At 40.4% G+C, this 27,166-nt stretch overlaps 1 protein-coding gene across 1 annotated transcript in view; it reads left to right on the top strand.

Moving 5' to 3' along the window:
• Nucleotides 1-15,590, top strand: part of TPO (thyroid peroxidase) — a 100,210-nt gene extending 84,620 nt beyond the window's left edge. Inside the window, exons 14-15 of the mRNA XM_060262326.1 lie at nt 6,535-6,666; nt 15,487-15,590. Coding sequence (XP_060118309.1) covers nt 6,535-6,666; nt 15,487-15,590 — 236 coding nt within the window. The remainder of the gene's footprint in view (nt 1-6,534; nt 6,667-15,486) is intronic.
• Nucleotides 15,591-27,166: the final 11,576 nt, after the last annotated feature.

Raw genomic sequence — 27,166 nt, 5'->3', positions numbered from 1 at the left:
GGAGCCAGTTGGTCCTAGTGCAGTCAACCTGCCTATGTCATAAGCACTCACTGTCTCTTTCCTCTAGCTCCTCCTTATCTTTCTTCTTGATATCCCAATAGAGCAAAGTAAACATGTTCACAAAGCCACCTTGTAAGTTTTTCTCCCTTGTAGCCATTGTGAAATGTTAATCTAACAGTATGGATATGTCCCCTTTTCACATAGTGCCAACTGGTATAAACCTGTAAGCTGGCCTTGCAGCTGTGGCAAAAGGCCAGGTCCCACAACCTGTCCCCTACCATGGTTCAGGGAATGGAGGTGCACTCTAAAAAGGTGGCCACCCTTGAACCCTGGGAGGGGAGCCCATTGATGCAACAACTAGGAAACCTACGGCAGTTGGGGAAGCTGCTGAACCCCATGGCCACACTGGCGACACCTCCACTATCAAAAGCTTACATTCCTTGCTAGCAATGGGGACAGCCACCATGACAGGTCCATCACTTGACCCAGTGCCCAGAGTCTAGAAGAGGCAACCAGAGTTCACTTGAGTGAAGAAAGATGGGCCATTACATCTGTGTTAAAGCAGGATGTTGCCACATGCTTGATTACCCAGCCTGTATCAATGCATCCCCTTGCTAGGGTCAGCCCCCAGGCAGCCTCTAGGGCTGTGATCGGCTGCACAACCTCCTTCTCCTCCTCAGACAAAGAAACTGGGTCCAAAGGGCATCTGGGTGGAGGTTTGGATGGTTGTTTCCCCTTTCTTGGGGCCTTCCCTTTCCCTTTTCCAGCCATGCTGCACCACTCAAAATGGTGGTTGCAGGCTGTTCTGCCAAAGTGGGCCTTACACACTGAGCTCTCAAACCTCGCTAGGGGGCATGTAGGACTATGAAGCACTTGGAAAGTGAACCACTACTTCAACTACTCAGAAGAAAAAGCTCACTGCCCAGGAACTGTGCAGGCAACCACTGAAGCAGTCGACACATCCCTCTCTCCCGAAAACTTGGAGACAAATAGTTTAATAAACAAGGAGGAGTGATGTAAGCCCTTGACTCCACTCCACTGCAATGTAGCCCTGAAAGCATTACTCCGACCTTCTCCATCCTTCCACAGCAGCAAAGAAGGCCCTCCAGTTTTAAAAGCACTGCCAGCTGATCAGTAAAGCCATATTCTCTCAGTTGGTGGTGTTGCGCCTGGAATGATCCGGTCCGCCTGACTTAAAACTATATATAATAAGGAGAAAAGGCCTCCATAAAAAAGGCTTGAAGCACAGTTGAAAGCTGGGGTCACTTGCTCTAACTGGCAACTAGAGCTGGCTAGAGGACTGTACGTTTTAAAAGTTCTGAGACAGCTCTGGGTTTTTGTTTTGCCTTTGAAATCCACTTTTATTTTTTTACTGCTGCACTTTTTACTGCGGTAGTTTCACAGAAGATATTTGCTAAATACAGAACCTTTCTCTGATAGGGTTTTGTACAGTTTTCCCGGACACCTTTTAATTAGTGCCTCTAAAGCACGAATGAGATGCTCTGCCCACCACATAAAACATTTTGGGGGACTATTTTATAAGGCATATAACTCTTCACTTGTTTCTTAAGTTAAACTGGTAAGCGGTAAGTGTTCATTCCCATTACCCCTGAGTCTTCTTAAAACCTTCAAAAACAAAACCAAGCCTAGATGCTAGCCTTTCCCCACTGAACAAATGCCCCAACCATTGAAGAATATTTGTTGCACTTTAAATCTGGGAAGAGAGATTCTTTCTTTCTTTTTGTGTAGAAGTGGCAAACAAGCTTTCCTCCACTGCACAGCTCAGACCTCCTCCCATAATTCTTTCTTACCCATTACAAGTTTACAGTTACCACGCAATTGTTGAAAAATTGGATATGAGACCACAGTAGCACTAGGGGCCAAGTTGGTCCCTTGCTCATCTCTACAAACCAGTACTTTATTCCCTATATCCATTAGTAAATCAAGAGAATGTACCAAGTCTCCCTGAACACAACTAAAGCATAACAAAATTTGGGCAGCCTTCCTAGTACAGCTCATTCTTGTTCTTTTTTTAGAAGAATATAGATCAAAAGGAAGTATCACAGGAAGCCTTAATGCCCCCTGGAGGACCTGTGCATGACTTCTGGGGAATCAAAAAGTGTGCAGGATTTAATTAGAGCAGGCATCAATAGGGCTCAGCCTAGATACCTACATACAGTACCAGGTCTTTGCCATGTGAACCTGAGAAAGAATATACATGTGCATTTGTATGGATACCCCTTGTGGGGGAAAAGGCATTCTCCTTCTGCCACCAAGCGTTTCTTCTTGCATATGTGTGTGTGTATACACACAAATACACACACATGCATATATATGTTTATATGTATAAGTGTGTGCATGTGTGAGAGAGAAACGGAGAGAGACAGAGAGAAAAGAAATTGTTAGGGGTGGGTATGTTTCTGCCTAGAGATTCCCCCTCCCATAGACTTTTTATTTGGCTGCCTCACATTAACCATTGGGAGAACAAAAGAAGAATTATAACTTAGTCTGAAAAGGGACTTGTCTGTATTCACCTGTGGAAGTGTTTATAGAAGGCAGTGCTGGGGTGTCCCATATTATAGCCTAGTTGGAATTATTATTCTCTAACTATTTCAGTGGCTGATGAAAGAAGGGATTCATTGTCATGCTTGCATTCCACCCACTCTCAGCAGCTTCACTTTTATCCTGACAACAATCCTGCAAGGATATTCATTTGGACAGTGCAGCAACACGCTAGAAAACTTCATGACTGAAGATCAAACCAGTGGTGACACTGGTAAACTGATCTTCTTCTTCTTCCTCCTCCTTCCTTCTTCTTCTTCATCTTCTTCCTTCTTCTTCTTTGTAAAGAGTAAGTACCAACCACATATGGGGTTACCAACTCTGGGCTGGAAATTTCTAGATATTTTGGGGTACAGTTTGAGGATGGTAGTGTTTGGGTAGGAGAGGGACCTCAGTGGGGTATAATGCCATAGAGTGCACCCTCCAAAGTGGCCATTTTCCCCCAGAGGAAATGACAACAACAACAATAATTCAATTTGATGAACTGCCCCATCCCAGCTAGTGCCGGGCTCTGGGTGATTTACAACATTGGTAATAAATACAGTCATCTAAAAACCAATAAAATCAATTAACTAAAATATATTATAAAACCCTTGTGGCATCCTATTAGGATTCTTCTGTTCCAGATTTCTGGATGCTGCATTGGGAGGGGGAACCCCACACGGTGGGGAAAGGTGCCAGCTCGGCAACCATTACTGTCCTAATAAAAAACCTGGTGGAACATGTTCTCTGTTACCTGGAGATCAGATGTAATTCTGAGAGATCTCCAGGCCATATACAAAGGTTGCTACTCACAAGAACACCCATATGGGTGTTTAACCCACATGTCAAAAATAATGCACATGATCCAGCAGGGTTGCTTTTACCTATAGGGTCATTTTTGGGGGTGGCAGTATTAAGCAGCTACCACACCATATTTTGTGTGCAATGAATCTAAGCTTTTAAAGTTTACCTGAATTCCTCTAGAAAGATACAGAATTTAAGCCACCAACTCTGAACACTGATAGTCAGCTCAAGAAGCTTGGCATATACAGTATTGCATAGTCTACCAAAGGCACCGTGTTTCCTGACCCAATCAAGATACTAACTGGGAGAGAACAGAGAAAGAGGCTCATCACCTTCTTGCTATAAGGACTATTAGAACTGATGTCTTCCAACTAGATCCCAGCCCCAGATCAAATCCCACAGATAAATCCCTCCCCAAACTATGAATTCGCAAAATTATGCTATTCCTAACAATGCACTGCAGAAGTTTAGAAACCTGTACACCATTGTGCATAAAATTTCCTGGCATGCACGTGCACATGAAAACACAACCTTAGTATGAACTTTTAGGAGAAATGACATTTAATAATTCCACTTTCCAGAAAATCTTATACTGGCTGATGAATTAATCTGCATGCATGAAGGGGAGTTGGTGCTGAATGAAGCTTGCTTATCAGCACTTTTTGGAAAAGAAAGAGTTCAGATAATTCTGTACCTGAATGGGGAAGGAAGACCCTGCAGTCATCTCTTTTGTTCACATCCCATGTATCCCATGAATTCCATCTGCCTGATGCTTTGCAAAGAAATAAAGCTGTTAAATGAAATTATAAATCCCCCCCCCCAATCAGATTAATGTTCTGGCTAGAACCTGAATGGCTACAATTGCATGAATCAGTCATTCATTCTCCCTGTTTTCTGTTAACATGTTAAACAATGTAAATAAGCTGCAATCTATCTGCCATAGGGAAACAAAGAAATATAATGGAGTCTATGCTTAATAAAGAAGAAGAAAAATTCTCAAAAGACCACTCATTTTAGAATTTTTCCTCTTTTGTTTCACGTATGCTTATGCGGTGTATGCCCCTTCTTACACACAAAGCAGTAGATTAAAAATGAATCAAGCACTAAAACAGAGTTCAGTAGCACTTCCACATCGTCTTCACATTATTGCAAGCCCAGCTGCAGACAGAGAGTTTTAACACAAAGAAGTCCTGTGAAGAAACAGAGAGTGGTGTGTTGGAGAAAGTGGATAGAAAATACATTTTCACCCTCTCCCATAATGCACTTCAGTGAAGCTGGTGAGCAGTAGGTTCAAGACAGGCAAAAGGAAATATTTCTTTACTCAATGAGCAATTCAGTTGTGGAATTCATTGCCAGATGACATAGTGATGGCTATCAAAGGGGATCAGACAGACCCAGACAGGATTGGTCCATCAGTGACTACTTGCCATAGCAAATAAAGGGATCCTCCATTTTTAGAACAACTAGATTTGATTACTCTGAAACTCTGATTTAGTAAAACTCTAAATTCCAGTGCTAGGAAGAAACATCAAGGGAAGTCCTTGGCCTTTACATCCTGTCAGCCCTCCAGGGTTAGGGCTTGAGACTCCTGCCATGCAAATCACTTCTTTAACCTCTCACCTGATGCCCTCTTGGCTGAGGCTCCCATGTAGTAAGATGTCTCCCTAGATCAGATCTTGCAATCATGTTACTATTTCAGAGATGTACACTGTAATGTGACATCAGTTTTCATTTCCTATGATCTTTGGAGGTTTTGTAGTATTTTCTTCTGCCCTTTCCTAACAGGCAACCTATAATTAGCCAAAGATGTTCTTGAAAATAGAGAGAAAGGAACAAAGAGCCCACTCTAATGACTATACTGTGAAAGGCAATTTCTCCAATGGAGGGTAGCTCATAGTGGCAGAAGATGAAGTAGCCATGAATTCTTTGTTTTACACAATACTGTACCATTTTGTTGCCCTTTATAGAGCACTGTAAGTTGTACTGTGCACTCAGAGAAGGGCTGCCAACCCCTCAATCCAGGCAGGGAATCTCCCACCCGGGAGGTTCTCAACTCGCCGGCCCACATTGAGCTGGTGGGAGGAACCTCCCTCCACGTCACTGGCGCGATTACGTCACCCGGATGTGATGTCATCAAAATGGTAGCGCCTGTGCAGGGCCACTTTAGGCATTTCCAAGAAAACTCTATGGTTTTCCCAGACACTCTAGCCATTTGGGAGGTAAAACTCTACGGTGCTATAGGTGCCATAGAGTTTTAACCTCCCAAATGGCTACAGCATCTGAGAAAACCATAAAACTTCCCCAGAAACGCCTAGAGCAGCCCTGCACGGGCACCGCCATTTTGATGACATCACTTCCAGGCGATGTCATTTTGACGCATGTTGCATGGTGCGCAGCACGTGCACGACTGTCCCCCGCTGGGAGATGAAGAAGACTTGGCAACCCTAACTCAGAGACATGTTCCTGGCACAGAATACTGCTACACAACACAGCCCTATAATGTCAAGAAGCACCTCGATCTACCATGCCCTGCCAAACTGTTCATTCTACATGTAGCCCAGGTTCTGTGATGTTTCTAGAGCTGCGACTTCGTAAACTAATGTACTGTACATTGGACAATGTAGGTCTGGAAGATGGACTCTACAGAATGGAGGTCCAGTGATTTCCTGAAGTTGTTCTCCTCATAAATTGCATACAAACATCCACTTTTACTGACCATTTATTTACCTCATGGTGCAGAGTGGTAAAGCTGCAGTACTGCAGTCAGAGCCCTCTGCTCACGACCGGAGTTTGATCCCAGCGGAAGCTGGTTCAGGTAGCTGGCCCCAGGTTGATTCAGCCTTCCATCCTTCCAAGGTCGGTAAAATGAGGACCAGCTTGCTGGGAGGAAAGTGTAGATGACTAGGGAAGGAAATCACAAACCACCCCATAAAAAGTCTGCCGTGAAAACGTTGTGAAAGCAACATCATCCCAGAGTCGAAAATGACTGGTGCTTGCACAGGGGACTACCTTTACCATTTTTATTTGCCCCAACCTCAGATATGCATGCCAAAACCCTGCACACCATTATGCTTTGAGACTTTGTGCAAGTGTCAGTTCTGATCCACACTTTCAACATAATCTAAAGACAGGCTTGTGAGAATATACTTCTGTGTTGTAACTTTACTAATAACTTTACTAAAATAGATATCAACGAATGTGAAAACAAAACCAGTTCCCCATGCCACTCCTCTGCCAGATGTGTGAACACCAAAGGCAGTTTCCAGTGTCTTTGTACAGATCCTTATGAATTGGCTGAAGATGGACAAACATGTACTGGTAAGATGACTTTGTAAATTAATATCATATAACATAAAACTACCCTTCTCACATGTTCCACGGTCAGATATTTGTGATTCACCTGTTGTCTTCCAAGGATACACTGTATAGCGATAATAAATACTAACAGACCACAATTTTAAAAAAACAAACAACATAAACGGCCATAGAGACAAAACAATTCAAGCTTAGGCAACAGGCAATGACTGTCTAAAGGCCTCCAAATAAATTTTGTAACTGAAAGAATTTCTGAACCCAGATATCCCCAATACAATACAACCCTATCCACAACATCATACTGAAAGTCAGTGTGGTGCTGTGGTTATGAGCTGTGGAATCTAATCTGGAGAACCCAGTTTGATTCCTCACTCCTCTACATAAAGCCTACTGGGTAACCTTGGGCCAGTCACAGTTTTCTCAGAACTCTCTCAGCCCCACCTACCTCACAAGATGCCTGTTTTGGGGAGAGGAAGGTAATTGTAAGTCGCTTTGAGACTCCTTACAGTAGAGAAAAGCAAGGTATGAAAACCAAGTCTTCTTCTTCTGATATAATTTATTGGATGAAATATTTTGTGCTCCTGATACTGCAGTGAAGTATGCCACAGATACTACTTTTGTGAATAGTAGAAGCAGGAATCACAACTGAAACTACAGAAACATTCAGTTTCTTATTTTGTCACATACATCCTAATGTCAAGGCTTTTGTTACCATAAAGTTGCAAGGTTGAGGCAAAGGTCTAGACTGCTAATAAACACACACACCCAACTCTGAATATGGGATTCATTTGTATTCTTTCACATGCCACGAATCTTCTTTTGTTTGATTAAATGCCTCTGCCTTACTTTTTTCAATCAGTCAACAGTTATTTATTCTTGTTTACTCCAAAACACCACTCTTTTAGGGCCAAACAAGACCTGACAGGCTTTTACTGCAATTCTAAGTCATATACTAAAAATAAAGGGAATCAGTGATTAATATACCACAGTTGCCATCTTTGCTAGAGGGCTCCTTTTAAAACTTTGTGTCCATGGTGGCTGCTTGCTATGAAAGTATTGTGTATTTCATTCTGCACAAGCAGAGTCATAGCCAAGGTGGAGGTAATGGCTACATTGTACCATTCCATCTCAGAGCACTGATTTGTACCACATCTAAGACTATTAAAATAAAAAGCTTGTTCACCTGTAATTAAACCATTTATACTTGAAGAATAAGAGCTTCTGTTTGAAAACAGAAATTTCTGATTTTAAAACAGAAATCAGTGCTCCAAACTCCACCCACCTAGCTCTGTCCATCCAAATATTCTTCTGGTTCCTGCTCAAGGGAACTTTCATTCTTATGCTGAAGAGATCCAGCATGAAATTCCCCTTTTGTTACTGTGAGCTGGATCCTATGTCATCCTTCCTGGGTAGGATTTTACAACCCCCTTCTTCCAAATCTACTTTAGACAGAGAAAGTTCCTCTCCAAAGAAGAAAGTCCTTTTTTCCCCAGCAGAGAAAGTCTTTCTGCATTAGAGGAAGACTCAGCAGAAGCAAGGATCCAACAGCAGAAAGGAGTCACAAGATCAAACACTATGATTGAAATGCTGGTAGTGTGAATGAAGAGGAGTAAGAATAACTTAAGGAACTTGGCTTATTTTAGGAAATAAGTGGATAGAGCTCGTGAAGTTCACTGCTAGTGGGTGAAAGAGCTTGAAGTTTAAAGCAGCTATTCTTATTTGACTCACAATATTTGTGATGCATAACAATTCATTAATAAAATAGTAAGACGTGTACACTTTGGCTTAAGAAGAGGGTTCTCAAAGTTTCTGTGGGCTATGAGGAAGTCATTGATTATTTATTCATTAAGTTGAAGACCCTAACAGGAAATATTACCACCAGGGGTCATTTCATAGCAGGAGCTCCTTTGCATATTAGGCCACAGACGTCTGATGTAGCCAATCCTCCAAGAGCTTACAGAGCTCTTTTTTGTAAACTCTTGGAGGATTGGCTACATCAGACGTCTGTGGCCTAATATGCAAAGGAGCTCCTGCTATGAAATGACCCCTGATTACCACCATGCCTAGCAAGGAAGACTGGCTATGTACCTATGTACAAGAAGAAAGAGCCCGTTCAGCCCTCAGTTAGTTTTTAGCAGTGTGATGCTATAAACTGTAGACTGGTCATTTAAAAAAAGAAATGGATATCCTATTTCCCATGAAAAGAAACTACCACCATAAACAAGCAAAGAAGAGGCAGTCAAATGGAATGTGTCAATGTAATTTGTGTTTTACCAAGCTGAACACAGCCCACATGCTGTCTACTATGGCCTCTCACTCACTGGGTGCCCCCTTCTGCTAGACAAATAGGAAAAGGCCAGAGATTTATTGGGCCTAGAAAGGCTGCCACAATGGTGGATAGGCTGTGTTTGGCTTGAGAGGTCACAAGTTGTACAGGCTTGTACCTAAAAGAGGGACATTCAAATGCACTAGCTTTTCATTTCAAGTAAATGTGTAGTCTTAGGTGCTAGTCTACAGTATCATCAAATTTCATATTAAAGAAGTTCAAAGGCAGTTTGGATCAAATAATTACAGCTTGTCTCTTGAGCTGCTTGTGATTTGCTTATTATCCTAAGACAGCATTTGAAATTGAGAAATGATTGGAACGTTGATGTTGCACCATTTGAGAGCAATTGAAAAATGATTAACATGCATCTCTTATTCCAGCAACTTCAGTCTTCTAACTGAAATTGCTCTTAAATGGCTGAAAGATCTAGTGATAATAACTGCTTTGTGCACTAGTATAACCTCAATTCACTTGATGTTGGGATTTGGCATTAAAGACATCTTAAATTATTATTTATCACATTTGTATTACACCCTTCCTCCCAGGGCAGCTCAAAGGGGATCCTACCATGATATTCTCACACAAAAAAAAATCCTGAGGCTGGCTTGTTTCTTGGAAACTTTGTTTGGCCAAGGTTGAAACCAGGGCTTTTTTGTAACAGGAACTCCTTTGCATATTAGGCCACACATCCCTGATGTAGCCAATCCTTCTGGAGATTACAGTAGGCCCTGTACTAGGAGCCCTGTAAACTCTTGGAGGATTGGCTATATCAGGGGTGTGTGGCCTAATATACAAAGGAGTTCCTACTACAAAAACCAACAACCCAGTTTCTAATGATTGAAGGAAGGCTTCTCAAGCTCTATGAAAACTTTAGATTTAGCTTTAAAGAGACACTGAATACAAATCACAGTGATTTGGCTAAGGTCACAAAGACAGTTGAAGGGCTGACGGAGGTTTTGGAACCTAGGTATTCTCAGTCAAAGCCCAGTGCTTACACATTACTAACTCTTAAGAAACTGTTCTTTCGTTAAAACAATTTTATTTGTAACATATGGAAACAATATCTATTTCTTGCATCATTAATAACTTTTTTTTATCTATCCCATATAATACTTTCTAACAACCCCTCCCCCTGTTACTTGACCCCTGCTGGTGTTATTTACTTAAAATACTAATATTTAAAGGTACCCTTAACTAATAAAATCAAAGATTAATATTCTTCTTCCTTCTAAGACTTAATCATTACCAAAAATTGTCCAATGTCCTTTTATTTTCCACTCTTTTTCTACATATCTTCTTAAGAAATTGTTCTTGATCATTCAGAAATTTCGCCCAAATTTTCTAACTGAGGGATAAAATTTAACTTTGTTTGGGTCCTATTTGTCCAGGAAGAATTTTTTAATTTACACTCCTCTCTGTGAGCTCTATTTCCCAAGCTAACCAAAAAAGGAGGTAAATGTAAGCAAAAAGGGAGGTCTGACAACCAAAAGCTGAAAGTGAAGTCGGATTTGTGAAGTTTTTTGAAGACAACTGATGTGTCTACTGACAAAAAAACCCAACAGCAACACCTATGTGGCTTTCTTTAGGCAAGAATTGGCATGTATGTGTTAAGCAGCAATCCGTAAACTGAATATTTACCTGTTCCTTATGTCTTGTTCACCTTAACCTTCATTTGAAGCATTATAGTTACTTTCCCATTAACATCTTGATGGCATGGTTTTAATTATTCCTCACTTTATTCGGAGCTGTCGAATGCGCCTAACAAATGATTCAACCTGTAATGGCAAGTTAATTCTGTTCCTCAGAATCTCTGTTTTGGCATTAATCCTCTTTAAAAACAAATTTTCTTTTTTGGATCCTTTTCCCCCTGCCAGTTAATTAGATGGACAGATATTTCGATAGGAATGCTTTTAAGCAGCGTTTGTTCCACAACTACCCATTCACTACAACTGCAACTTTAAAAATTGTGTAGACTCATTCATACGTTACTGTTATCGGCACAACAGTCATTTTTTGAGTTCAGGTCTCATGCTTTACCAAGAAGGTCTGTGAACCTGTGTAAGACTCAGAGTCAGGAAGTAACTGTGACCTCTGTCAGCCCTCTGCTGTTCTTAGATATAAGACTCATACACATGGAAATGATTTTCACACCCAGCATAATAATACCTTCAAGTATATTTAAAACACCTTCAGGATGCATTTGTGAAAATTTAGCCCGAACAAAGATTTTATAATTTCCTTGTCCATTTTTGATTATTTTTTGTATTCAGTGCCAAATAAGAAAGTGTAAGAGATTCCTTTAAAAAAAAAATTGCTGATTTTAATAGCTCTTTTACCAATACAGAAGTCATTGCTTTAGTTCTCTCCATTTGCTAGAAGTGACAAAGTGTTAGACTGATTCACATGTTAGCCATCACCAACAGGGGCATAACCATGTCAGGCAAGCTTGTTTTGCCCTTAGAACATTAAGGGCACCCATATTTGATAGACAGGGTTCATATTTGATATATATTTGCAACTGCTATGTAAATAGAAAAAACATTTGTGTAATTGACAACTCTATTATCAACAGCCTTTAATTTTTGGAGGGAGAAAACTTTGGCTACACAGCATTGGATATTGCACTTTTATAGTGTTACTAGGAGTAAGGCCTGTTGTGAAGAAAAATACAATGGGCTCTAGAAGGAGGCTCTGTGAAAGTGCCTGCCACCTTTGCTGTCTTCTCATCCACCCAAGTGAAGGCATTGAGTCCTCCCCCACTTCAAAGGGAGCTGATCTTTGCCATTTAGAGAGCAATTATAAATCTGAGTGATCTCCAGGAGGAAATGGCATTGTACCTGTCTGAGATCCTATCCCTCCTCAAACCCCACCCTCTTCAGGCCCCACCCCTTAAATTGCCAGGAATTTCCTAACCTGGAGTTGGCCACCCTATCTCTTTCCCTTTATTTGCCCCTCTGACTTCAGGTTTCCATTGCCTTCCCTCTCCCTGCAGCCTCTACATAGGAAAATGACAGTCTTTCTTCATAGCTTGTGTGTGGAGGGGAATCAAAGCAGTTTACATCATTCTCCTCTCCCCCCCCCCCCCGTATGATCTGAACAACAACCCTGTGAGGCAGGTTAGGCTGGAAGTCTGTGACTGATCCGAAATCACCAAGTCAGCTTCCACAGCAAGAACCTATCTCTTGCAGCCCCTGCTCTGAAGCCCTAGCTCACATGCCCTCCTCAAATTTCACCACAGAATCTCCAGGAATTTCCCACCAACCTGGAAAGGTACCACTAAAAGCCTCTGGGTGAGTGCCCCCCCACCCTTGCTGTCTTCCAACCCACTCAAGTGAAGGCATTCACTCCCCCCCACCCCAAACCTCAAAGGGACTTGATCTCTGCCATCTGGATAGCAGTTGTAATTCTGAGTGATCTCCAGCCTTCACCTGGAGATTGGCAAATGTGGTTCTCCAGGAGGGAAGGCATCTCCCTCAGAGGCCTGTAGTGATAACTTAGGAATTTCCCACCAACCCAGAAAGGTACCAGTAAAGTCTCTGGGTGACTCCCCACAGCCTTGCTGTCTTCCTACCCACCCAAGTAAAAGCATTAATTCATAGAATCATAGAGTTGGAAGGGACCTCTAGGGTCATCTAGTCCAACCCCCTGCACAATGCAGGAAACTAACAAATACTTCCCCTTAAATTCACGGGATCTTCATTGCTGTCAGATGGCCATCTAGCCTCTGTTTAAAAACCTCCAAAGAAGGAGAGCCCACCACCTCCCGAGAAAGTCTGTTCCACTGAGGAATCGCTCTAACAGTCAGCAAGTTCTTCCTAATGTTGAGCAGGAAACTCTTTTGATTTAATTTCGACCCATTGGTTCTGGTCCTACCTTCCAGGGCCACAGAAAACAATTCCACACCATCCTCTAGATGACAGCCGTTCAAGTACTTGAAGATGGTGATCATATCACCTCTCAGCTGCCTCTTCTCCAAGCTAAACATCCCCCCCCCCCGACCTCAAGGGGAGGTGATCTCTGCCATCTGGAATTTCCTAACCTTGAGTTGGCAACCCTGCAGCCTCTAGATAGGAAAATGACAGTCTTTCTTCATAGTGCGGGACCAAAGCAGCTGACATAATTCTCCTCATTCCTCTCCCCACTTTTATCTGAACAACAACCCTGTGAGGCTTCCTTATCTCCTTCTCAGGCAACTATCCTTGAGAGAGGCTGAGGGGAGGAGAAAAAGAGGGTGTGAAAGACAGTAAAAGTGGGATAGCCATGCCCTCTGAGGTAATGCAAGACGGTGGCCTTCAGAGGCTGCATTTGCTGGGAGGCCATCTGTGTGGGCTGTTGATAGGGCCTTTTGTGAGGCTGCAGGAGCTCTGCAACCCTTTTGGAGGCTGATTGACAGAGAAGAGCTGGAGATGTGGCTGTCTCTGAGGTAAGACTGCTTTTGGCAATGTGTTCAACTTTCCTGGGCCTCCAGTGGAAGGGCAGAGATGGTGACTGACGTGTGATGGACCAATAGTATCTTCCCACAGTAACGTAGGTTGGTTGCGTTTTACTGAGAGAATCAGCTTTGCTGGCTGGCAACAGCTACTCAGGACGGAGGGAGAAGCAGACTCAACCAATAGCATCAAGAACTCTTGATCGATAGTTTGATGGGCCAAAGGCTTGTGCCATACAGTCCCGCTGAGCCCCAACGAATCAGGATGGTCAGAATTGCCACCATGCCAGGAGAATTATTTATAACAGATGATAAGTAATCATTCACAACAGACTGTGCGCATAAAGAAATATCTACTAGCCAATGACTGCTATAACAAAATGATCCAATGATGTGTGGATGCAGCCTTTGGGTATCCAGTGAGAGATTTATAATAAATGAAACTCAACCTGAACCCTACATTGGAAGGCACATGATATGCTAACTTAGCTGAAGCTGAGCAGGTGTGGGAATACTCGGTACCTGAATAGGAAAACTTCCAGGAATCTGTGCATACCATCCTGAATTCCATGTAAGCAAAGTAGTGGAAATGTCATAAATACCCTAGTCAACTAAATTCCTAGTCAGCATTTTTTCTTAGCAGGTGGCAAACACTCTCCTTTGCAGAATTGGAGGGTTAACAAAAAAATATCTCTATGATAGACAGGGGAAACTGAACAATAGTGACTGATTTCCCACTCACGTTACACCGCTCTCACGTTCGTCTTTTCAGCAGGGCTTCCTTCTGATTTCACTCTATCTGCCCTGGGACTGCAGCTAGTGTCGGCTTTTTCATGCAGCAAACAGAAACTGGTTTTTAGAGGTTTCTGTTTGCTGCGAGAAAACACCGATGTTACTTGCAGCCCCAGGGCAGATAGTGTGAAATCAGAAGGAAGCTCCGCTGAGAAGACAAACATGAGAGCAGCGTAAGGTGGGTGGAAAATCGGTCAGTGTTCTTCTCTGCCCTTTCTACCAAGAGATTTACTTTAAATTTATTCATCCTTTGCCTAGTAGATATCCTAGTCATTCAGATTTGGTGTATGCCAGAATGCTCCTTACAGGTGAAAACCCACAGGTTATAGTTCCCAGTCTGAAATTTTGTGCAGCTGCTTGTAAAATTCAACATAAAGTTTTAGGTACCAAATAATTCTAATATTTTAATAATTTTGCATCTATTAATTAATTATTGTTTATCTATTGATACCTATATTTACTGTGAGTTATGCAAATTTTGACTTGTGTTGGTCTATGACTGGTTTTTAATAAAGTTGTAATTCAGAAGTTGTCAGAAATACCCTAAATCTCTCTTTCAGGCCATTTGGACAACTTTGGTTTTATTCTAATACGTCAGAGATAGACTGGTCCATAATAATGTAAGAAAGCAAGAGATAATAAATATACAACAAACATTAGATGCGAAATGTTGCAGGACTTGCCATGATGACAGTGAGTTGGATCCAGCCATCTTCCCCGCTCAATCTTGCCTGATTTGCCTCCTTCTATAGCCTCCAGCCCCCATAGCATTTATACATGGAAGTCCCATAATCTGCAGCACAGATTTTTGCAGGTTGATCAAATGGGACTACTTTTTCCTTTCTCATCAGTAGAAATGCTGGTTGGATTCAACCCATTATATAAAGTGTTCCAGAAAGTGGAATAGGAAGCCTTCTTTTATGCAGAGTTGGGAGTGGGAGATGAATGGATAATGTGAATAAGAGAAATAAGGTGTGCAAAACTAAAAATACCTTCCGTATATGATCTATACAAATTGGAAGCAATATGGGCTGCAGGGAGACAATTTTAGACATGACATAATCTCCATACAAAAGAGTTATCATAGCTTTTGCATTACCTGAATTGTCATGTGAACTTGATCATATGAAATACTTTTAAGGTTGATTTTTATGGTACAGATTATGGCCTTATCCTGAACATAATAAAGCAAAAAGGATTCTGGTGTTATTTTATAGCCTCATCTGGTGATTTCCCTTTCCCTACTTTAGTAAATCCTAATATTTCACTCTTTCAGATTCAGGAAGGTTTCCCAAGAGCTCTGTAACTGCCATCATTTTGGGCATCATTTTGTGTTGTTGTTTGGCAGTCACAAGCTGGTTCGTGATTTGTTGGTGGTAAGTATCAATGGTTCTTTTCTCTAATGTAAAACATGGTTCCAGTGTGGTGGTATGGTTACAAGTGGTAGGCTCTAGGAATAGGAAGCATTCTTTGACTCCCCACTCCTCCATATGAAGCCTGCTGGGTGACCTTGGGTCAGTCACAGTTCTCTCAGAACTCTCTCAGCTCCACCTACCTCACAAGGTGACTGCTGTGGGAAGAGGAAGGAAATGCAACTGTGAGCTGCTTTGAGACTCCTTAAGTTAAAAAAAAAAAGCAGAGTATAAAAACCAACTCCTCCTCCTCCTCTTCTTCTTCCTAAGGCAGATTTATTCATTTCACAGGAAGGAAGACTTACTTAAGCCTTTTGATTTCTGTGTCATGGGCATCGTTATATTTCTGATGCCACTTTTACCTGTACTCCTGCAACCTGTAAACACCTTTTCCCACTACACCATGCACCAATACCTACCAGCCTGTGTTTTATACATTTAAGTATACTAAACAACATGGATGGCTGTTGACTCTGGTCTTAAGTTTTGTTACTTTTAAATTAATGCAATAAACTTGCTGTCTCAGGGGAAACAGAAATCTTCAACAAAGAAAAGACTTAACAGAGAGAAGGTAAAGATAAATGTGTACTTGGAATGACTTCCAGGGTTGGAAAATGCCGAGCTGAACTGCTTCTCAGAAGGGGAGCAGGCTGGAACTTCTGTTTGGGGTAGTGGAAGGCAATTTAGTGCCTACTGCCTACTTTTCTCAGTCAGAGATATGCACAGGAAACTTTGAGAAGATTTACCTTGGCTAAAAGGGAGTCCCAGGGGGGGGGGGGGGCTCCTTTGAGGCTTTGAGGGATCTCCGGAGACGTTGCATTTTCATCATCTGCAGAAGTTTCCAGAGTCATTTATTTGACATAAGCTCGACAGGATCCTAATCTTCTTTGATACTGCTAAACATCTAAAGCTATACAAGACCGGTGTGTTGATCTGGATAACTACAGAAAAGGTACAGATTGCTAGCTTTCATTCCGGGACTAATTAAACAAAATAAAATCAGAAGGTGGGAAATTGAAATCTAGAAAGCTTGGAAGAAGAAGGGGAGAAGGGGCAAAATTTGGACTTTGTAAATTTAAAGGACAGTGCTAAAAAGTGGAAAACAATTTATTGTTTTGTCTACTTGCGGTTTTGGAGAAAAAGCCCCATTGTCATAGACTTGCAGCTCCCACAGCCAACACAGGAAATATGTCAAGCATCGTGAGATTTCTCTACCAGCGAAAACGGGATTTGGTGGCAAGCAAAGCAGGAAGTATCGGATGGAAAAGGGAAATCATTGAAGCAACCAGCCTACTCTAGGAATATAATATCATAGAAAAACAATGCGGCCATTTCTAGGAGGCTAAAAATTTAAATGAAATTTTTAAAGTGTTCGGGACATTAAAAATTGGTGGAGCAGACCAAGGTGATGATTATAAGGTAAATACTTTACTGTTAACAACTATTTTAGAAGCCTCTAGAGGAAAAAGGGGGAAAAAATTAGGTGACCGCCATTTTGAAAAAATAAAAACTTTAAAAATTAATCTGAGCCCAGGAGGCTCTGAGGACAGTGAAATTAGGCTTATTGAAAAGAGCAAGCCTCACTCTTTTAAATCTGACAATTGAAATTTAATTTGGTGAGGTCAAAATTTTCAGTGTTTTTACATGTCAGACTATAAGCAAACCCGTGCAAGGACTGCTTCACTGGAGAAAATGCAGGACCAATTAGATGCAATGGAAGCCAGGATAATGAAAGGGATGAAGAAGATGATAACTGCTTCCAAAAAAGAAATTAGAAAAGATATTGAAGAGCTAAAAAAAGATATAGAGGATCTCAGAAATGAGACTGTGGTGACATCAAAAAAAGTGCAAGAGGTGGAAGGGAGAGTGAAAGTATATGATTCTACCTTGTTAAAAATACAAGAAAAAGTGGCAATTCATGACTGCAAATTGACGGAGACAGATACGTCTGAGCCTGAGGATGAAGAAACTGATTTGAAAGAATATATAATAAAAATAATTGCAGAATTTTTGGAGGAAGATCCTGAAGGGACTAGAAACATGTATGACTATATGTATAGAGTGAACTCACTATATGCCAAAAAAAAAATCTACCAAGAGATGTGGTTATAAGATATATGACAAAAGAAATGGTGGGAAGTATATGATTCCACCTTGTTAAAAATACAAGAAAAAGTGGCAATTCATGACTGCAAATTGATGGAGACCCAGATGCGTCTGAGAGGAGTACCTGAGGATGAAGAAACTGATTTGAAGGAATATATAATAAAAATAATTGCAGAATTTTTGGAGGAAGATCCGGAAGGGACTAGAAACATGTATGACTATATGTATAGAGTGAACTCACTATATGCCCCCCCCCAAAAAAAAAATCTACCGAGAGATGTGGTTATAAGATATATGACAAAAGAAATGGTGGGAAAAATCTTGAATAAAAACTTTGAAAAGACATTGATAGTGGGAGGCAGCAGAGTAAGAATTATGAAGGAGTTGCCAAGACAAGTGATAAATGACAGAAGAGCATATAAGAAATTGACAGAAAAATTACGGGACAATGAAATGAGGTATAGATGGATAATACCGGAAGGTTTGAGCTTTGAGCTACAAGGAAAAAGGATTACAATTACAAGCACACAGGAAATGCATGGATTTTATAAAGAACATAAAGAATTTGCACCGTGATGGATTACAAATTATTATCTTGGAATGTAAATGGACTAAATTCACCACAAAAAAGAAAGGCAACGTTTAATTGGATTAAAAAGCAAAATTGTAATATAGTTTGTTTACAAGAAGTACATATCAAACAAAAGGATTACAAATTTTTTATGGAATAAACAATTGGGACTAGAATTTCATTCACTGGCTGAACAGAAGAAAAGGGGAGTGATTTTTTATATTAAACAAGAATTGGACCCGAAACTAGTGTTTAAAGATAAAGATTGAAGATTTGTAGCGGTAGAAATAATATTAAATGAAAAAAAAAACCTTGTTACTGGGACTGTATGCACCAAATGGAGCAAAGGATGCCTTTTTAAGAGACATTATACAACAATTTGATGAAGTGACATATGATCAAGTTTTGATAATGGGGGACTTTAATGGAACAATTACAAACACACTGGATAGGTCTGGGGGGGAAAAATAATAAGGAAGGAAAATTGCCAAAGTCTTTTTTTGAATTGGTCAAAAAAGAAAACTTGGAGGATATATGGAGGAAATTTAATCCTGAAGTGCGGAACTATACTTTTTTGTCAGCAAGACAAAACTTTTTCCAGAATTGACATGTTGTGGGGTACTAAAGATTTAGGCCTTATAACAAAGAAAATAGAGATTTTACTTAAAATAGGGGCTGATCATAACCCAATAATGTTACAAAATTGTCTAAAAAGTTGAGAAATGGAGATTGAATGAAGATTTACTACAGAATAAAGAAATAGTGACATCTCTAAAAAATGAAACTAAAGTTTTCTTCCAAATAAACGATAAAGAAGATATAGAATTTCAGACAGTGTGGGATGCTTATAAAGCAGTAATGAGAGGAATATTGATTACATTGAATAATAAAGACAAGAGGGCAAAAGAAAAACAGATGCTGGATATTCAAAATGAAATAAAGAAAAAAGAAGAGGAACTGAGAAAAAGGCCAGGGAAAAAGAAAATTATGAGGGAGATCACAATATTACAAACACAAATGAGACATTTGTTAAATAAAGAACTGGAATGGAATCTGAAAAGGTTGCAGCAGAAATCTTTCGAGGGAGCAAATAAACCTGGAAAATATTTGGCCTGGTAATTGAAGAAAAAGAGAGAAAGCAAAATTATTAATAAAATTGTGGTGGAGGGAAGAGAGGTGGTAGATCAAGAAGGAATAAAAAGAGAATTCTTTAAGTATTATGCCAAATTATTTAAGAGTGTTAAAAAAAAAAGAAAGAAAAGATGGAAGAGTATTTACAAAAGATTAAAATAGCACCCTTAACAGAAAATATGGGGAAAGTCTTGAATGATCCAATTGAAAAAATAAAAATTGAAGCAGCAATTAATGCAATGGAAAATGGAAAAGCACCTGGGCCAGATGGATATACAGCTAAATTTTTTAAAACCTTCAAAGAGGAGTTAATTCCGAAATTTCAGAAATTGATGAACATGATAAGAATAAAAGGGAAAATACCAAATACATGAAAGGAAGCTGTTATTTCATTGATTCCAAAGGAAGATAGAGATGTCACGAATGTAAAAAATTATAGACCAATCTCACTATTAAATAATGACTATAAAATATATATAAGAATCTTGGCAGAACGGATTAAACAATATTTGATAAATTTTATAAAGGAGGATCAAGCGGGGTTTCTCCCCAAAAGGCAAATAAGAGACAATATTAGAACTGTTGTAAATATTGTAGAATATTATGAAAGACATCCAGATAAAGGAAGTAGCATTATTCTTTGCGGATGCAGAGAAAGCATTTGATAATTTAAATTGGGGCTTTATGTTTGCAGTAATGGAGAAAATGGAGTTGGGGGAAAACTCTATAAGGATGATAAAAGCAATATATACTGAACAATGTGCAAGGTTATGTATAAATGCTGATCTTACAGAAGACATGATAATTAGCAAAGGTACAAGACAAGGCTGTCCACTTTCCCCACTGTTGTTTGTAATGACTCTTGAAATTTTACTGATGATGCAAATCCAAGAAGATAAAGAAATAGAAGGATTAAAAGTAAAAGGATTTACTTACAAATATAGAGCATTTGCAGATGATATAATGTTTATAAATGAAAATTCCATACAAGTCACACCTTTGTTGTTAGCTAAAATACAAGAATATGGGGAATTGGCAGGACTGTGTATTAATAAAGAAAAATCAAAACTTCTATGTAAAAATATGCAAGTAAGCAAACAAAAGGAACTGCAGAAGATAACGGGATGTGAAGTTCCTCTAAGGTAAAATATGTGGGTGTGGAGATAACAATGAAGAATATTGATTTGTTTAAAAACCATTATGAGAAGCTATGGCATAAAATGATAAAATGGAATAAACTTAATTTGTCATTGCTTGGCAGAATAGCTGCAATTAAGATGAATATTTTGCCAAGAATAATGTATTTGTTTCAAACTACTCCCATTGTGAAAGACAGTAAACAATTTAATAAATGGCAACGGAAAATTTCAGAGTGTGTGGGCTGGGAAGAAACCAAGGATCAAAATGAAAATCTGAACAGATGCAAAAGAGAGAGGAAGATTCCAGTTACCAGATTTAAAATTATATCATGAAGCAGTTTGTCTAGTGTGGATAAAAGAATGGGTGATGCTGTTAAACAAAAAACTTTTAGTGTTGGAAGGTCATGGAAATAAATTTGGCTGGCATGCTTATATGTACTATGGGGAAAAAGATGGATGGTTTTTTCTCTCACCATTATATAAGAAATAATTTGCTAAGTACTTGGATGAAATATAAGAAGTATGGGGATGAGAGAAAACCGTTATGGATAGTGCCAGCAGAAGTAATAAAAATAACAGCTGAGACGGGTGAAGAAAAGTGGTTGTCATACAATCAACTATTAAAAATACAAAGTGGCAAAATAGAATTGAAAACTGCTGAAGAGTTGAATAATAAATATGATTGGTTCCAAACGCAACAAATAAAAAGCTTGGTGGAAAATAATATTAAAACTGAAGGAATAAGAAGAGAGCAAACAGAAATGGAAAAAGTTCTGCTTGGAGACAATGAAAAATTAATTTCAAAATTATATAAATTACTTTTAAAATGGTCTACGGAAGATGAAGTAGTGAAATCTCAAATGATTAAGTAGGCAATTAATGTAAATAAAGAAATGCAGATGGAAACTTGGGAATATTTGTGGAAGAACTCTATGAAGCTTTTGACGTGTCATAGTATTAAAGAGAACTGTTTTAAAATGATGTACAGATGGTATATGACTCCTAAAAAGTTGGCAAAGATGAACAATAAGATGCCAGATAGATGTTGGAAATGTAAAAACATGAAGGTTCTTTCTACCATGTGTGGTGGACTTGCGAAAGAGCAAAAAAGTATTGGCAGACGATTCAACAAGAAATTTCTAGGATCTTGGGACACGAATTTAAGAAAGTTGCAGAGACTTTTCTGTTGGGATTACAAATGGAAAAATTTCCAAAAGAAGATAGAACTATAATCTGGTACTTGCTTTCAGCTTCTAGGACACTGTATGCGCAGTTGTGGAAGCAAGAAAAAATACCAGAAAAATGGGATTGGATTGTAAAAATTATGACATGGAGTGAAATGGACAAATTAACAAGAGTTTTAAGAGACTGTGACTTAGAAGTTTTTAAGATGGAGTGGAAAAAGTTTAGAAGATATGTAGAAAAAGAGTGGAAAATAAAAGGACATTGGACAATTTTTGATAATGATTAAGTCTTAGAAGGAAGAAGAATATTAATCTTTGTTTTTATTAGTTAAGGGTACCTTTAAATGTTAGTATTTTAAGTAAATAACACCGGCAGGGGTCAAGTAATGGGGAGAGGGGTGGTTAGAAAGTAATATATGGGATAGATAAAAAGAAGTTATTAACGATGCAAGAAATAGATATTGTTACCATATGTTACTAAATAAAGTTGTTTTAAACAAAAGATAAATGTGTACTTGAATATTAACATCTTTCAAAAACAGATTCTGCATGCTTGCTGCTACGTTGCCGACTTTGACTGCATACACTTGCAAGGGTTCAATTTTGCCTCAAGGTTGTTTTCAGATCTCCTGGTTTCACAAATACTACCTTAGCACTGAAAGAAAGCTGCAATGCAGGATGCAACAGCATTAGAGCAACAATTCACAGGCAACCCCATTTAAGCCCTTGAATGTGTGTGCCAAAAATGATCACGTTTTCCTTCATTTCAGTGGTACAGAACCTGCTTGATCCAGTGTTAACAAACAAAAGGCACACAGCCTCTGTGCAACAGGCAAAAAAGAAGCAAGGGATGTGTTTACAGTCATGAGTTATAGCTGGTAGACAGTGTTGGGCAGACTAAAGAGGCAATGATTCCAAATTCCTCTTAAACGCTCACTGAGTAATATTATGGCAGTCAGTATCTGCAGTGCTCATTATATTGTGTATTATAAGGAGGACCAGGGTAGAAGAGCAATGTGTGCTGCTTGTAGAAATAAGAATGTAATGAATGCTTAAACATATGGAATAAAGTCTAATAAAATTACACAGTAGCTTCTCTTTGGGTATTTGTATCCAACTAAGGAGACCAACGACTGGACTTCTTATAAGCAGGTTCAAAAACAGATTTAGGAATGACAGAAACTCAAACAACTATATATGAGAAGATATTACAATTCAGACATAGACTGACCTTCTGTCAATCTGTATAGATTGGAAAAGGTGCTCTGGGAAAAACACATCTATGTTGTAGTTTCCAGAGCAAAGTGGAACAGAGCAATAAATTCTCCAATTTCCAGGAGTGACTTTAAACAATCAGGTGTCTTTGATAATGCTGTTTGCACTTCAGAGTAAAGGGGCTAGTCCTTTATTGTACAAACAGAATGGATCAACTGCAAACTTTCAGTCTGATCTAGAAAGTGGTTTATCGAAAACACTTGGATTAAAATCATGTTAGTCCTGCCCTTTTCAGTAACTCTTAATGAAGCTGTGAATCAGGTTTAAATTCAGCTGTAAACCTAGACCCACTTCCTATGGACAAGTTCACAGCCACAGGCAAGTATCAAGGAAGCCTACAGAAGTAATTCAAGGCTGGCCTGAGAGCATGTGGCTTGCTTATTTTAGATTCCAGCCTTTATTGTACCTTGCTGTATGCCATTCAAAGGCCTGAAAATGCTTCCCTTTAGCTCAGCAGGACTTTTTTCAGTTCACGTCAATATCTCAGGCTGGAGAAAAATGCTATTATCACTGCTCCCTGTTGTTTTTAATGTTATGTCAAAGGGTCTTAAAAGGCTGATCATACATTTCTTTAAAAGTTGCTGTTAGGTGAAAAAAAAAATCATTTCACCCCCCTCTGAGTGTGGCAAGGGGATCACAGCAAGGGGTACATCATGTTCAGCACTGACTTATCACAGCAGGGTGCAAGCTGCTTAGCCCCTATTATGAAGTCTGGACTGCATGACAGGTCAAGGTTGGAGACCCAGTTAACTGAAGTGGCCACCCAGCCTGACTTCTGACACAGTTATCAAGAAAATGGCAAGTGTGTGGCATTAAGTTAGCAGTCTCGCTGCCAGGGTCATGGGAGCAGTACAAAGTACTTTCAAGCTTGTGAGGTTTTTTTTATAAATGGTTTGCACAGTGACTATCAAAAATAGTAATCCTTTAATTCTGATGCCTTCAGTTTAAAGAATGAGTGTGTGCGTTGAGCTGCATTACAACAACATTTGGCAACAATATTACACTGCAACTGAAACTCAAGTCACTGCGGCCTAAGTAAAAGTGACTTCTCTCCCTTGCTGGGAGAAAAAAAATTGTCCATTGAATAGAATGCATTTGCAATAGCAGAAAGCAAAAATGTATAATTAAGCTTCTTACTGTTCAATTTAATGCAAAAATAGATACACCTAAACCCACTGGACAGAGTCCTACCAGCTTTTTGATCTCACCCCATTTCCTTCTGCACTGTAGTTTCTGTCTAGACATGATGGATGATCCCAGCCTGGGATAGCCTCTTCACTGGTCAAACAGGCCTCCTCCTTAGGGTCGCCAGGTCTGGGTTGGAAAATACCTGGAGACTTTGGGGGGTGGGTCTGGAAGAGAGTGGGGTTTGGGGAGGGGAGGGGTCTCAGCATGGCCCAGTGCCATAGAATCCACCCTTCAAAGCAGCCATTTTTTCCAGCTGAGCTAGTCTCTGCCAGCTGGAGATCAGTTGTAAAAGTGAGAGGTCTCCAGGCCCCACTTGGAGATTGGCAAGCCTCCTCCTCATCTCTCAATCTTTCTCCTCTTGGAAAGCTGCTGGAATACAGGTCATTGACTTTAAAGGGTTTTGGCATGCCCAGTTCTTTAGAGAATCAGGCTCTCACCTGAATGTTGTATTTTGATATTTAAAAGAAGGGTATAAAGTGCAAGAGAGGTTTAAGCCTGCTCTCTTTTCACCTTGACAGTCTACTAGCCATTCTGAGAGAAACCTAGCTTTATATATCAGAGCTTGCACGTTCTTCACATCCCAGAGGAGTGAGAAGTCCAGGGGCAGTGCTAGAGTTACAAGTCCTTTTAATGAGAGAGTGAAAGAGTGCAGTGGAGACTTGAGTGGATTTGAAATGCTTGTTTTATTTACAAAATATACAAGTGGAGTCGAAGTGAAAGCAGCAAACAGATACTGCAGCAAGGCAGAAGATCATTCACTGTGCTCAGATCCTCAGAGAGTAATAAGAATCCTGACTGCACTCCCAAGGTGCTTCACCTTTAGGCAACTCACAGTTCTCTCTGTCCCCTTCTATGTTTGTTCCAACTTCAAAAGCTACCATTTCTCTCATAATCTGCCAAGCATTTTGTCTCCAAGGCCACCCCTAGACATGAGCTCGCCTTTCACAAAACATCCACATTAATTAAATAACTTTATGGTCCTTTTGTGTCAAATCCCAGATTCCCATTAGGACTGGATCAGTTTAGGCAAAACTATAATGAAAGCCCATTCACAGCAAATGGACTGCAGGCTCACAACAAAGCATTAGAAAGTATACGTTTATCAACAGCCACGCTATTCCTGTCTTTCCATTTCACTTCCTAGGAAAAATCACAACTGCTTCTCTTGTTATAATGCTCTTTATTCCATTCCATTAATGTAGTGGAGTTGTCCTGAGAAGCTTGTCTACAGCCCTGGCCATACAGTGAGGCACCCACTAATTACCACATTCCCCAAACTATTTGGAACTGCTTGGGATGCAGAGGGATGGGGTAATGTTCTCAATGGAGACTATTCACTAAGCTTGTGAGGGATCATAGACAGGGCTTTTTTGTAGCAGGAACTCCTTTGCATATTAGGCCACACCTCCTGATGTAGTCAATCCTCCAAGAGCTTACAGGGCTCTTAGTACAGGGCCTACAGGAAACTCCAGGAAGATTGACTACATCAGAAAGGTGTGGCCTAATATGCAAAGGAGTTCCTGCTACAAAAAAGCCCTCTTGGTGGTATTAAGATTAGGGCTTGGATTCAGTGGGAGCTCACAGGAGCGCAGCTCCTGAATCTTTCTGAGAGTTCTGCCTCCTCCTTCTGAGAGTTCCACCTCCTTGTCCATTGCATAGTAGATGCAGCTGCATAACAATCCCTGGATGAGCTCCACCACCATTTTTTCTACAAAATGACCCCTGATTAAGATAATAGTATATGTGAGAAAATAAAGCAGAAAACAAACTGAAAATTTTAGGAAATGGCTGCCTGGGGCTGTCTGGAGTGCTTGGGCTGATTTGTGGCAGATGTTGTACATAGTATTGTCTAGGGACATAGCCTAAAAACCTATGGAGAGGAGGTACAGATTGGTAGTGAACAACGTTTCATTAAGGCGTTAAATAATTTAAATTTCTTACCAGTACTCTCTCTCTTAGGGCAGCTTGAAGCAGAACATGAGAGGCATTGCTTGGGACTAGGGATGCCAGCCTCCAGATGGGAACTGGGGATCCCCTGGAATTATCATCTCCAGACTACAGAGATCAGTTCACCTGGAGAAAATGGATACTTTGGATGTTAGGCTCAAAGGCACTGTGCCCTCCTGAGGTCCCTTTCCTCCTCAGACTCCATCCCCAATTCTCCAGGAGTTTTCCCAGCTTGGGTCCGGAATACTGTTGGCAGTCAGTGCAGTTCCCGCAGCCTTGGCTGTATGTGCTCCCGTACAGAGAGGTCCGATAACAGCCTGGCTGCTGCGTTCTGCACCAACTGCAGTTTCCGGATCTGAGACAAGGGTAGCCCCATGTAAAGGGCATTACAGTAGTCTAATCTCGAGGTGACTGTTGCATGGATCACAGTTGCTAGGTCGCTGCGCTCCAGGAAGGGGACTAACTGTCGTGCCCTCCTAAGGTGGAAAAAGGCGGATTTTGCAGTGGCTGCTATCTGGGCCTCCATTACCAATGTGGACTCCAGTAACACCCCCCCCAAGCTTCTGACTTTGGGTGCTGGTATCAGTGGTGCCCCATCAAAAGCTGGTAGAGGGATTTCCCTTCCCAGACCACCACGACTCAAGCAAAGGACCTCTGTCTTCATTGGATTCAGCTTCAGACGACTCAGCCTGAGCCACCCTGCCATGGCTTGCAGCATCAGGACTAAATTTTCTGGGGTAGAGGCCAGCCGCCATCCATCAGCAGATAGAGCTGGGTGATGTACGCTGATGACAACCCAGCCCAAATCTCCAAACAATCTGGGCAAGGGGGTGCATATAGATATTAAACAACATCGGGGAGAGCACCGCCCCCTGAGGCACCCCACAAATAATTGGATTTTTCTGGGACTATTGTCTCCCGATTGCCACCCTTTGTCCCTGACCAAGGAGAAAAGAGGAGAGCCATTGCAAGGCCAAGCCCTGTAAGCCAAAATGCCCTCAAA

The sequence above is a fragment of the Heteronotia binoei genome, chromosome 1 (assembly GCF_032191835.1).
Source record: "Heteronotia binoei isolate CCM8104 ecotype False Entrance Well chromosome 1, APGP_CSIRO_Hbin_v1, whole genome shotgun sequence".
NCBI classification, from domain to species: Eukaryota; Metazoa; Chordata; class Lepidosauria; order Squamata; family Gekkonidae; genus Heteronotia; species Heteronotia binoei.
The sequence above is the reverse complement of the archived record's forward strand: the minus strand, read 5'-3'. Positions and strand labels throughout refer to the sequence as shown.